The 12,347-nt window shown below is 39.6% G+C and overlaps 1 protein-coding gene across 1 annotated transcript in view; it reads right to left on the bottom strand.

The window, feature by feature from the left end:
* Positions 1–1,277: 1,277 nt before the first annotated feature.
* UMPS (uridine monophosphate synthetase) overlaps positions 1,278–12,347 on the bottom strand; it is a 28,762-nt gene continuing 17,692 nt past the window's right edge. The window contains exons 3-6 of the mRNA XM_080657369.1: positions 10,314–10,985; positions 8,302–8,477; positions 6,731–6,845; positions 1,278–3,237 (exon numbers count right to left, since the gene is read on the bottom strand). Of these exons, the coding sequence (XP_080513495.1) occupies positions 3,068–3,237; positions 6,731–6,845; positions 8,302–8,477; positions 10,314–10,985 (1,133 nt within the window). The 3' untranslated portion in view covers positions 1,278–3,067. The remainder of the gene's footprint in view (positions 3,238–6,730; positions 6,846–8,301; positions 8,478–10,313; positions 10,986–12,347) is intronic.

Genomic DNA, 12,347 nt, shown 5'->3' with positions numbered 1-12,347 from the left:
GACCTAGAGTCCCAAAAACCTCAGCAGTGACCAGACCAAGACCGAGTGGAAAGGTCCCTGCCAGCACTTATGGCTCAAAGTGCCAGGAGGAAGCTGAGCATCTTGAACCTGCAACCCTGGCATCTGCACACCAAGCCTTGGGGCACACCATGTCGGTGGCACCTGTGGGTGAAAGGGGGAGAGCAGGGAGCTGGGGTGCAGAACTGGGGGGGGCCCTAAAGTCTTCGGGAGCAGCCCCCACACCTGCCACCCTGGCTGTGGAGTCTGGGCGTGGGGAGAGCCACCTGCCGAGGTTGCTGTGACCTGCGTGCTCTGGCCGCCAGGCCCTGCTCCTTGCCCAAATCTGGGTTCTCACAGGTGAGCGAGTTTCACCAACTCCCAGCCTCAACTCTCCCCAGCTGCAGGAGTGGAGGGAAGCCAAGCGCTGCTGTGCAACACACACCCTGGTTTCCTAAACCGGTTCCTTCAGCTTCCCAATGTCCCAAGCCCAGCTCGGGCTTGGTCAAAGCCCCTGATCAGCTCTGCCACTTGCCTTCCAAGTGCGGCTAGCCCTGAGCCGGCTGGCGTTGTGCTCAGAGAAGCAGCTGCCACTGGACTCAGTTAAATAAGAGAAATCAAAGAGCTGAGAGTAAATATCCTCCCAGCCCCTTCCTAAGCCCCGGGTGAGAAGGGCTGGGGATGGGGGTAAAGGAAAACGACTGCTGCTTTGCAATTTATAATGAAAAGACTCCTGCTATGTAGAGAGAGCTGATTCGTTTCCAGCAACACCTGGTGTGTTCCCTGCCCCAGCCCTGAAGCCTGACAGCACCTAGCAAAGGTGTGTCCACACAGCCACGTTGGCCTGGCTCTGGAACGTTGGGAGCAAGTTTGAGCTGCATTGATTAAAAAAAAAAAAGTAAAGATTGAAAAGCACCTCTTTGTACTCAAATGGCACTATAAAATGCAGATGACAGCATCTGATTTTGTCTTCTGTGTCTATTGAGGCAGACCATAAATAGGTTCACGGGAAAAGCAGAAAAAAAGGGAAAGGGAGAGGATCCTGCCATCCACAGCACTGAACGTTGTTTTTGTTTTGGTTATTTTTCATTCTGTTCTTCAAGTCAGTATATGCCATTTAAACCACTCTATGGCATTAGGTAATGAGCTAATGCTTCCTCTATCAAGAGCAAGGAGCAGTGCCTTTCATGAGAGTCACATACATTTAATCCAAATGGAGCATACTGAGTGGAGAGAATGGTATGTGTCATTATATAAAGAACTTGGCATTACAATGCTATCTAGCTAAAGATCTTATTTATTTTGCAATTTAGAGAACGTAGACAAATCAGGCATTGAAAATGAATGTGCATGCTTAAGTGCATGACTTTATTTTCATCCGTAACAACCAAACAACTGGTCACCAGGAGGTACATTGATGGGTCCCGTGGCGTAGCAGGTCTGGGGTTTCAGGGTGCGGCGTGTCTGGGTGAGGCTATGTGGTGCGGGTCGGGGCCGGGGGACCTGAGGCCATGCCCCTCCTGCCCCAACACCGGGACACCTGAGGCCGTGCCCCCCACCCCAGCGCTGGGATATGAGGCTGGACATGGGACTGGCCGGGTCTTGGTGTCGCCAAATGGGGGTAGGGCCAGCCGGACACTTCTATTATAGAGAAAGGGCAAATAGCAATATTAAAATATTTCCTCTAATTAATTCCCTTTTATGTGCATGAATTTCGTGCACCAGGCCACTAGTTAGAAATAATATAAATTGGATTAATCCATTCCAGACCCCCAAGTGATTCTGTTTTAACTTTTCTTATATACAATGCATGTCTAATGTACCGCTTAACCTATAAACACTTTAAAAACAAAAAGGACATGCCATGTAAATGAAAACTTAATAAAAAGGAAATTAAATATACAATAAAAAATGAAAATTTAATAATAATCAGCAGCAACAAAAGAAAAAAACAACAGAATATTCACAGCACAATGTCTTGAGATGTTGACAGCAGTAAGCTCTTACTTGAGCATCCTTTCCTTTTGTCACCTGAGAAACACGTGACTGATCATACAGGTATCAGCATGAAAGGGTTGTCAGGTTGAGAGGCAAACTGTTTGAGATGTGAGACGTTTGAGAATCGAGGTTTGACTCGAGTGCATTTGGGGTGTGATTGAGAGGGCTGCCTAACTGGTTATGCCACGTGTGTGATGGTGGGGCCTGTGAGCGAAGGTGGTAGAAACCGAGATGTGGACAATATCAGCTGTTGCTGAGCTTCTTTTCCCTTATTTCTAGTGAAGTCTGACTTCCCTGTCAACGACAGTTGGAACAATTACGTAGGATCCTGAAGCAAACCTCCAAATGGAACCTTAGACCTCCTGACGCTGCTGCCTTTTTACATAATGAAGGAGCTGATTGTCCATTGGCAATCCAAATAAGGCAAAAGGAAGCTGTATCTGGATTTCAGCACAGGTCCACACTGCTGCAGGGAGAAGAGAGAGTCAGAATCCCTCTGTTGAAATGAAAGCCAGGTATTGGTCCCTGGGGCCCGGCTGTAGTCAGCTTCCCACTTCCCCACCTTGCTCCCTTTGGTGAGTGAATAGTGGCAGTTCTGAGAACCAGCATCATTTGGATACCTGGACTATTACTTTTAAGAGGAGAAGAACTAAAATTTTAATATTGTTTGGGCATCACATTAGACACAGAATAAAGGACACAAGAAACGTTGTACTTTAATGTCCTAAATGCTGTACTCTTAATGTCCTAAAATTTTTGTGCCACAGCAACGAAAAGAATCAAAAAGCCTGATCTAGAAATGAGGGTTGAGGGAATCCTCAAATGTGGAAGACTTGACCACAGACAGGACTGTGACTGCTTTGCCAACATCAGTCTCACTAAAGAATGCTTGAAAACTAATGCAGTGATTACAGCTGTTCAGTATATCCTAAGCATGATGATAACTCTAGAAGACACTCCAACACAGGACCCACGGAGGAATCCAGGCAGTATAAAAGGCTGCTTGTTATCCAGCCACTGCATCTCAGGAGACAGCGGGTCTTCAAGGCCTTCACAAAAAAGTATCTGAGACTCAAACGCCAAGTCTACTCAAATAGGCTTCCCAGGCAGCTTTTCTGTACATCTCTGCTGCTTCCAGACGATTGGCTGATGCTATTATACCCCGGCCTACAATGATGACATCAGAACCTCGTTTGCCAATAACTTCTTGTGGGCTATTGTACTGCTGGCCGAGACTATCACCTGCAGAAACAAAAAGTTACTATCAACACAACACAGAACATCAGGAAACCTGTGTGTGACTGTTTTGGAAAAGTAACCAGCTTTATTTAACACCATGCTCTTGCTTTCCATGCTCCTTCTGTACAGCAAGTGAGTAAATGCAAGTGAAGAGACAGACCCCAGACAGGCTAGAGACATCCACAGTGAAGCAGCTAACCAACTCCTTTTCAGTGTCTAATTGTAGAGCATTTATAGTTTAACAGCATAAAAAAAAAAAAGAAGTAAATCTCCTACCAATGCCAAGAAAAGTTCAATACAAAATAATAATAAGATAAAGCTAGGCCTTACAATTGAAGGCAATTTTAGTATACACCTCAGAATCGCATGCCACACCACTGGGAAAGTCCTCAGAAGGCACTGAACGGGACCACGACCATATATGTGAACCTTTCTGCCACAACCCCATCAAGTGCTCATACTATACAGGGTGTCAAAAGTCGGTTTACAGTTGTTCATATGCAATACAATAATAAATAATAATACAAGAATAAACTCTGTTTCACATACTCACAACTGTAAGCCTACTTTTGCCTCACCCTGTATATAAAGCCTGTTCCTTAATTTTGTTTTTTCCTTCTTTTTATATCTTTTTTTTTATTGAGGTATAACTAACATGTAACATTTGTTTCAGGTGTACAACATAATGTTTCACTATTTGTATACACTGAGAACTGATCACCACAATAAGTCTACTTAACATCCATCCATCACCTGGCACAATTACTAAATTTTCTTTTGTGAAGACAACTTTCAAGATTTAGCAACTTTCAAATATGCAATACAATATAATTGATTATAGTTGCCTTGCTGTAAATACATCCTCATGACTTATAACCTTTGAGCCCCATCACCCATGTCTCCCATCCTTCAACCCCTAACTCTGGCAACCACCAATCTGTTCTCTGTATCAATGAGCTTATTTAATTTTTTGTTTGTATTTCAATTCCACATATAAGTGAACTCATTCTCAGTATGACTTACTAGTATTTCACTTAGCATAATGCCTTTGAGGTACATCCATGTTATTGTAAATGGCAAGATTTCATTTTTATATGGTTGAATAATATATACATAATTAAAATTTCTTTATCCATCAAAAGACACATAGGTTGTTTCCATATCTTGGCTATTGTAAACAATGCTGCAATGAACGTGGGGGTACATATTTCTTTTCAAGTTAGATTTTTGTTTTCTTAGGATAAATACTCCCAGTGGAATTTCTAGATCATATGGAAGTCCTTTTTAAAATTTTTTTAGGAACCCCGCTATACTGTTTCCCATAGAAAACAGTATGCACCAATATACATTCCCACCAACAGTACACAGGGTTCCCCTTTTCCCACATCCTCTCCAACACTGGTTATTTCTTGCCTTTTGATATGTCATTCTAGCAGGTGTGAGGCGATAGCTCATTGTGGTTTTGATTTGTAACCTCCCTGATGATTAGTGATGCTGAGCCATCTTTTCATGTATCTGTTGGCTATCTGTATATCTTCTTTGGAAAAATGTTCAAAGAAGATCTGCCCATTTTTTAAGTCAGATAATTTGTTTGCTATTGAGTTGTACAACTTTTTAAAATATTTTATCAGATGTGTAATTTACAAATATTTTCTCCCATTCAGTAGGATGTCTTTTCATTTGTTAATAATTTCCTTTGCTGTGCAGAAGCTTTTCTGTTTGATATAATCCTGCTTGTTTATTTTTGCTTTTTGGTGTCAGACTTTAAAAAATTATTGCCGAGACCTATGTCAAGGAACTTAACATACTGTTTTGATTACTATAGCTTTGTTCTATTTTATGCCAATACCATACTGTTTTGATTACTATAGCTTTGTACTATAGTTTTTTTCTAGGAATTTCAGGTCTTACATTCCACACCTGAAGTATATGGAGTAAGATAGTGATCCCATTTCATTTTTTTGCACATGGCTGTCCAGTTTTCCCAACCACATTATATTGAAGAAACTGTTTTTCGTTTTTGTTTTTTAAACTTTTTTTTTTTTTTAATCTTGCCCAAGGATATTTTTCCATTGATTTTTAGAGAGAGTGAAAGGGAGAGGGAAAGACAGAGAAATATTGATGTCAGAGAGACACATCGATTGGTTGCCTCCTGCACCAGCCCTGACCAGGGCCCATGCGGGGAGGAGCCTGCAACCGAGGATTGTGCCTTTGACTGGAATCGAACCTGGGACCCTTCAATCCGCAGGCTAACGCTCTATCCACTGAGCCAAACCCGCTAGGGCGAAGAAACTGTTGGGTGTTTTTTTTCCTCTGTTGTATATTCTAGGCTCCTTTTTCGTAAATGAATTGACCATATATGTGTTGTTTTACTTCTGAACTCTATTCTGTTCCATTCATCTATATGTCTGTTTTTATGCCAATACCATACTGTTTTGATTACAATAGCTTTGTTCTTAAGAAATGCTTTGGCTACTCAGGGTCCTATATGGTTTTATACAAATTTTAGGATTGTTTTTTCTATTTCTATGAAAAATGCCATTGGAATTTTGATAGGGATTACACTGTGTAGATTGCTTTGGGTAGTATGGACATTTTAATTACATTAATACTTCAAATTCACAAGCACAGAAAATATTTTATATATTTGTTTTCTTCAATTCCTTTAATTAATGTAGTTTTCAGTGTACAGGTCTTTCATCTCCTTGATTAAATTTATTTATTGCTAGCTATTTTATAGTTTTGATGCAACCATAAATGAGACTGCTTTCTTAATTTCTCATTCTGATAGTTATTAGTATATAGAAATGCAACGAGATGGAATGTAGGACAGAATAAACTCCCATACCTGTGATAAGCCAAGTCAGGAAAAATAAAAATTTTCCAGGTCATCATTTCTTTCATATTAAAAACCGAAGCAGCTTTATTGAGTCCCATAAGATATTAAAATATGTATATTTTTATAACTTAGATTACTATTGATTAGAGACTATCAGTGAGAAAATGTGCAGTTTTTCAGCCACTACAACTGTATTTCTCAGACTGCTGAAGTGTTGCAGGTTCAAACAAGCTTGGGAGACAGGATAGATCCCTATTCCACTCTGGAGTCACAACAGACATTAGCACATTTAAGGCTCTGCAAGGTCTTTTAACAAAATGTCAAACTGTTCCTTTTGTTTAGCCTAGCATATTCTTCCTGGAGCACAGAACACCTTTTTTGGCAGAATATTCAGAATATCAGCTGGAAAACACAACTAAAATATCTGATACATTCTAATGAAAAGTAGTTTTCTAAACTGTCACCCTAAAATTAGACTGCAAGCCACTTCCCATACCTAGGTCAGTATCACCAGGCCAAAGGGCTCATTCATTACTGTTCTAGACAAACAAGCTTTCCCTTTTGCAACTTTATAACAACACACAAAATTTCATCTAGCCTTTGCTGACTTGGGTAAAGAAGCATTTTGGAAGAACCATGACCAATGAACAGACTTACCTCCTGCTTCTAACTGAACTCCTGGAGTCAAGTGAAGAAATTCTGGTTTCATGCTTACTCGGGAGCCAGAAATAAAACCAAACACAAATTCAGAATGCTCTTCAGCCATTCTAACCTAAATGGAATGTAATAAGACAGATTACAACAAAGCAGTTAACCACACAGAATAATTCTACAAGTAAAAAAATGGGCTCTATTAACTAGTAAAAAACTGCTATTTTATAGATGCCCTTTCTCATTTCATATTAAATTCATTATATCTAAAACAGGTAATCTTAGCTATGAATCTACATCCTTGCTCCATTAACCCTGTCTCTCCCCTTCTCCCAATTAACCATACCCTAAAAACATAGTGTCCATATAGTAAATCCTATACTATAGTAAATCCTATACTAACTATGGTTGTCTAGAATCTAGATGCTGCATAATTACTTATTTTTAATAATGCTTGAGGACCCACCTACTTCCAAAAAGGACATGAGGAAAGTACTCTAGAATATATTTCTAAACGGTATAAAACTACACTGAAGACTTACTGCCTATCTACACAGGGTGCTCCACATTCAAGGATAGCTATGTTGTCAAGAGCTAAAGAAATTTCAACTCTACTGCTTTCCTTCTTCTTTAATATTTGCTAATAATTGGTCTCTACAATTTCAATACCATAACCCCACATTCATAGAAGTTTCTCTAGAAGGTCTGACTTCCTCATTTGGCTCTTCCCTGAGACTTACACTGTTCTGTTCTTGCCACCAGTACTACTACCTACCAGAGAGTGATGTCTTGTCTTTGAGCCAGACCCAGATCCCCAGAATGACCCATGGGTTCCTCCGTTATGAGAATTGGGAAATCACAGTTGTTTATGGGCAGACAGTTCAGGTGTGGGGTTAAAACCTGGTCCTAGGGCCATGTGAGTTCTTCAGTTCCATAGAGAATATTTGAAATAACAAAATATCTGTAAAGGTGATCTATCCATCTATGAAACTTTTTAACTAGTTAATTATCCTCTCATTTTATTCTGGAATGTAAGGGTGGGTGCTGGGTATTAAGCGCAGTGTTATAAAAATGTTTAATAATGGGGACTTACTGGAGGAAGCAATGTGTCTGGGCTCTAGTTAAGAGCTTTACCATACAATACCAATCAAAATCAAAGACTGAAAAAAACAAACCAACAAACAAAAAACATGTGGGCTGCTGTCCTGAGAATGCATCTCTGTGGGATTTGAGAGGTTGTGAGGCACTGCATATATCTGGGAAGCAGTTCTTCAATTTCAACTCATGGTGCGATAAAAACAACAACTCTATCTTAAAGGTCAGGTAAGCGTGGCAAATGTTTATCTGACCAAGTATCTGTTTCAATGTTTCTCTCTTGGGTGTACAATTCAAATCTCTCAAGTGTTCACCACAAGATATAAAATGCTATTAACTATCAGAGAATTCTAGCCAATGAGTATTAATATACTGTCACATTAACAGCAGCTTTTTTTTTTTAGCAGTTTCATAGACCCAAAAAGAAGGTATTTTCTTCCTCTAGAACATGTGGTTTACAGCCCAGTCCCGCTGGCACTTACCGCTGCTTTAGTGTAGTTCCCGGTGGCCAAGGAGCCAGCGGAGCTCATTTCCGCAATGAGCAGGCACCCCCGGTGCAGAGACAGGCCAACTTCTTGCAGGCCTTTCACAACTCCCGAGCCTGGCACCACGTGAGCATTTACTACATCTGCCCAGGAAGCTATTTTAAAGACACCACCTAAGAAGAAAGAGGCAAAAAGATATTTGTTAAATTTCACACAAAAACCTTTAACTTTTTGCCCAAACAAGTAGAGTATGAAATAATGTCTGTTCTGGGCTGCAAACATTGCACAGCTCCTCCATTGCCTGGGGGCAGGATACAGAGGGAGAGGGAGCAGGTCACCGAACAATGGGTCAGTTGGAGTTTGAAGGGAGGCAGTGGTTCATGCTACGGCCAAGCGTGCCCAGGCGTTGCACCTGTGCCCTGAGTTTCTTGGAAACAGCTGAAATGGCTTTTGTAACCTTTGGGTTGTCATTGTAACTGTCCTAACTCCCTCTTGTGGTTCCCGAGTATAAATTTGCTGTAACACCTGTGGTCTGCACTGCAGTTCGGCCTTTACCGTGGTGAAGTGCTGCAACTGTAGTCGCTGGCCAGCTTAATAAAGGCTCATAAATTTTGATCTCAGTCTCTGGTGGTCGTCTCTTGGGGGTTGCCCCATAACAATGTCCTAGTAACATGTTCATGAAATAGTTAAACACTTCAAGAATATTGGTGTTTCAGTGGACTTATGTATGGTTCTAAGTGCAAAAAATTTATCCACATAGTAGCTAGTTGAGAGATCATAATGAGAAAATTCTTGCAAGTTCTGTACTTAGTTTACAAGTAATACTAAACTGTTTTTCCTTGCAGGCTGAAGCTGTGACCAATAAAATTTATGCAACTGGAAATGAACTCCAGTGAAGATGGGTGTTTATGAAGGTCAAAGATATCAACATTTGGAAATTCCTCCTAAGACAACAAATTTTCATTCTGCGGGGATCTCATAGCAACTTTACCATTTCTCAAATCTTCTACTTGTTCCTAAGGTCTCTTTTGGTCTTCAAATATCAATAGGCAATTATTTTCATTTAAAATGCTAACAGCAATAACCCTAATCTATTTTTTAAAAGACTCTGTGTAAACCTGTAGAAAGTTTGTATAACTCTTACATCAGTCAACAAACTAAAGAGGACATCTGAGGCACATAAAAAGAAAACATGTTTGTAGACAAATCTATCCCAAAGAAATAGCTTTAGTATAAGCATGCATCACCTTAAAAAAAAATCTCAAAAGATGTCTATAAATGTTAATAACATGATAAAATAAAAGGTTAAGAAAAAGCATTAGGTATGTACACTATGGCAGAAATTTGCATATAAGGATAGGTAGAGAATTAAGCTATTTTTTCAACCAACATATGCTCTATTTTGAGTTTAACAAAATATTTTTAAAAGAATGTGTATCATCAACAAAACTTTTTCTGCTAAAAATGAATTTTACAACTTTATACTTTTTTCATTGTTTCCCATATCTGCAATTTTCATTCTTCAAATAACAGAATTCACTATTTTGCCATGCCCAACCTCTGTCATGTTTGCCTACCTAGACCCTATGTTCCTGTCTTCTGGCATTGGCACATTTTTTTTTTTTTTTTAGGGGAACTACCCTTTACCAGATCTTGGTTTAAGAAGTTTATACAGAGTTAACCACCTTATATTACCTACCAGGGGTGGGGCATATTATCCAGGTGTTAGTGATATCTTTAGCTACTCTATACCTAAAGGTATTCTATACCCAGTGACTGAATTGGAGTAGGCATGAGGACTGTGCCTACCTGAGAAAGAAGGAAGAAGGCAGAGCTGACAGAAGAGAAAGCAAGTCCGAAAGACATCACTTGAGCTCCTGGATCCAACCATGTTTGGCAGCCTGTTCTATGGATGAACTTTCAGTGATGTGAGCCAATACATTTCCCTTTTTTCTTCAGCTAGTTTAAACTGGATTTCTGATTCTTGTGGATTCCTGAATAATACTTACCTTCATACTGCTTTTTTACTGTGTTTCCTATGTCCGCAAATTTCCGGTCTTCAAATATTAAAAACTCATGGTGTTTTGCCAGACATGTTAACTCCTTCATCACATCCAGAGTAAAATCATTCAAAATATCTACATGAGTCTTGAGCATGCAGATGCTGGGTCCTAAAGCATCTGCTAGCTGCAACAGCTCTCTGGATTCTGAAATGTCAGCAGATAGACACAGATTGGTCTCCTTCTTTTGCATAAGTCTGAGAAGCTTTGATGCAACTGGATGGATCCCGGGCAGCTCTGCACGTGCACCAAAGCTGAGTTCTTTGGGTGCTTTCTTTATAGATGGGAGAGAACCATTATGATCAGCTGCCACAAAAACATTCTCCTGAATAAATTTCTTCACTCTCTCAACCATCTCAGCATCAATCTTTTTCTGTTGCTCAAGAATCTCCAGCACTTTGGACAATGTACACACTGAGTGGAGATGAAGCCCATGTGCCTGCAGCTTATCTTTGCCTCCTTGCTCTCTGTCCAGCAGCACTATGACATCTGTGACCTTCAAGCCCTCCTTCTGAAGAACCTCAACAGTTTCCAAAACACTAGATCCACTGGTAATGACATCTTCAATGATCAAACAGTTTTCTCCTGGATTAATAGCCCCTTCTACAAGACGTTTAGTACCTGGACAAGAAAGAATTATATTGATTCCAATTTAATATTTCATTAACTCAAGATGTATCTTACAAAATAAATCTGCATGTATTTATGAAGAGGTGGATAATTTAAATCTTATTTTCTGATATACTACATTGGAACAACTTTATTTTTGGTGAATCTGCAATGTGTCATAGTTAGTGTTTTATCCAGTGTGTCTGTATCCCAAAATTGTCAGTTACAGATACAGAATATTTACAGTAAATTATTTTGGATTGTAAATAAAAATTACTTAACATGTTTATAATCAAAGTTTCAAATATGGGGTTTCTTCAAGCAAGATAACCTAGGTCAGTGGTTCTCTACCTATCTAATGCCGCGACCCTTTAATACAGTTCCTCATGTTGTGGTGACCCCCCAACCATAAAATTATTTTCGTTGCTACGTCATAACTGTAATTTTGCTACTGTTATGAATCGTAATGTAAATATCTGTGTTTTCCGATGGTCTTAGGCTCTACAGCAGCAATTCTCAACCTGTGGGTCGCGACCCACAGGTTGAGAACCGCTAGCAGGGTCGCCTAAGACCATCGGAAAACACAGATATCACGTCATGTGCACGTCATAGCAAGTGGTTAAGCGGCCTGAGCATATCATTAGCATATTATGCTTTGATTGGTTGAACGGATGACCGGACACAGCATAGTAGGCTTTTATTATATAGGATAATGCAATGTGACTAAAAATACTTTCCCATTCCAACTCTAAGATAGATTATTTTCAGATAACCTACAAAATGTAATTCAGGCTGTAGACTTTACAGACTCATTTTTAGACTCATTTTTCTGTTTCCCACTACCAAATTTGTCAAATTTTGAAACAGAAATAGAATTGGTGACCATTTTGCCCACTTTTTGAGATTTACCACTGGTACCACCATTGCCCTTTCCCATTCCTTTCCTCCCTATTAAAGAATTGGCAAGTTTCACTGAGTCAGCTTGGACTAGAATGCAAGACTATGAGTATTTATAGGCATATTTAAAAATTAACAATCTTATTCCAAGAAATATTTTTGAAGACATATCATAAATAGAAATAATAGTTTCCTTGTAGGCAGAGATTCATACAGATAAACACTGTGCCTTCAAGCAGCATATATTCTTACTATTTTTTAAGTAGACAATGTCAAACAAAACTAGCCAAATAGTTTAACAAACACCAATAAGTACAGCACTCCTCATTTAACAACTCCTGGTCAATCTTGTTTCAACTATATTCCTTCTCCCTACCTCCCCACATAGTTTTCAGAAGCAACTCTCAGAAATCATGATTTCATCATAAAAATTTTTAGAATCTATACTAATAAAAGCCTAGGTGGCGTCTCGCCCTC

This window comes from Plecotus auritus (assembly GCF_963455305.1).
Source record: "Plecotus auritus genome assembly, chromosome: 2".
In the NCBI taxonomy this organism is placed as follows: Eukaryota; Metazoa; Chordata; class Mammalia; order Chiroptera; family Vespertilionidae; genus Plecotus; species Plecotus auritus.
The sequence above is the reverse complement of the archived record's forward strand: the minus strand, read 5'-3'. Positions and strand labels throughout refer to the sequence as shown.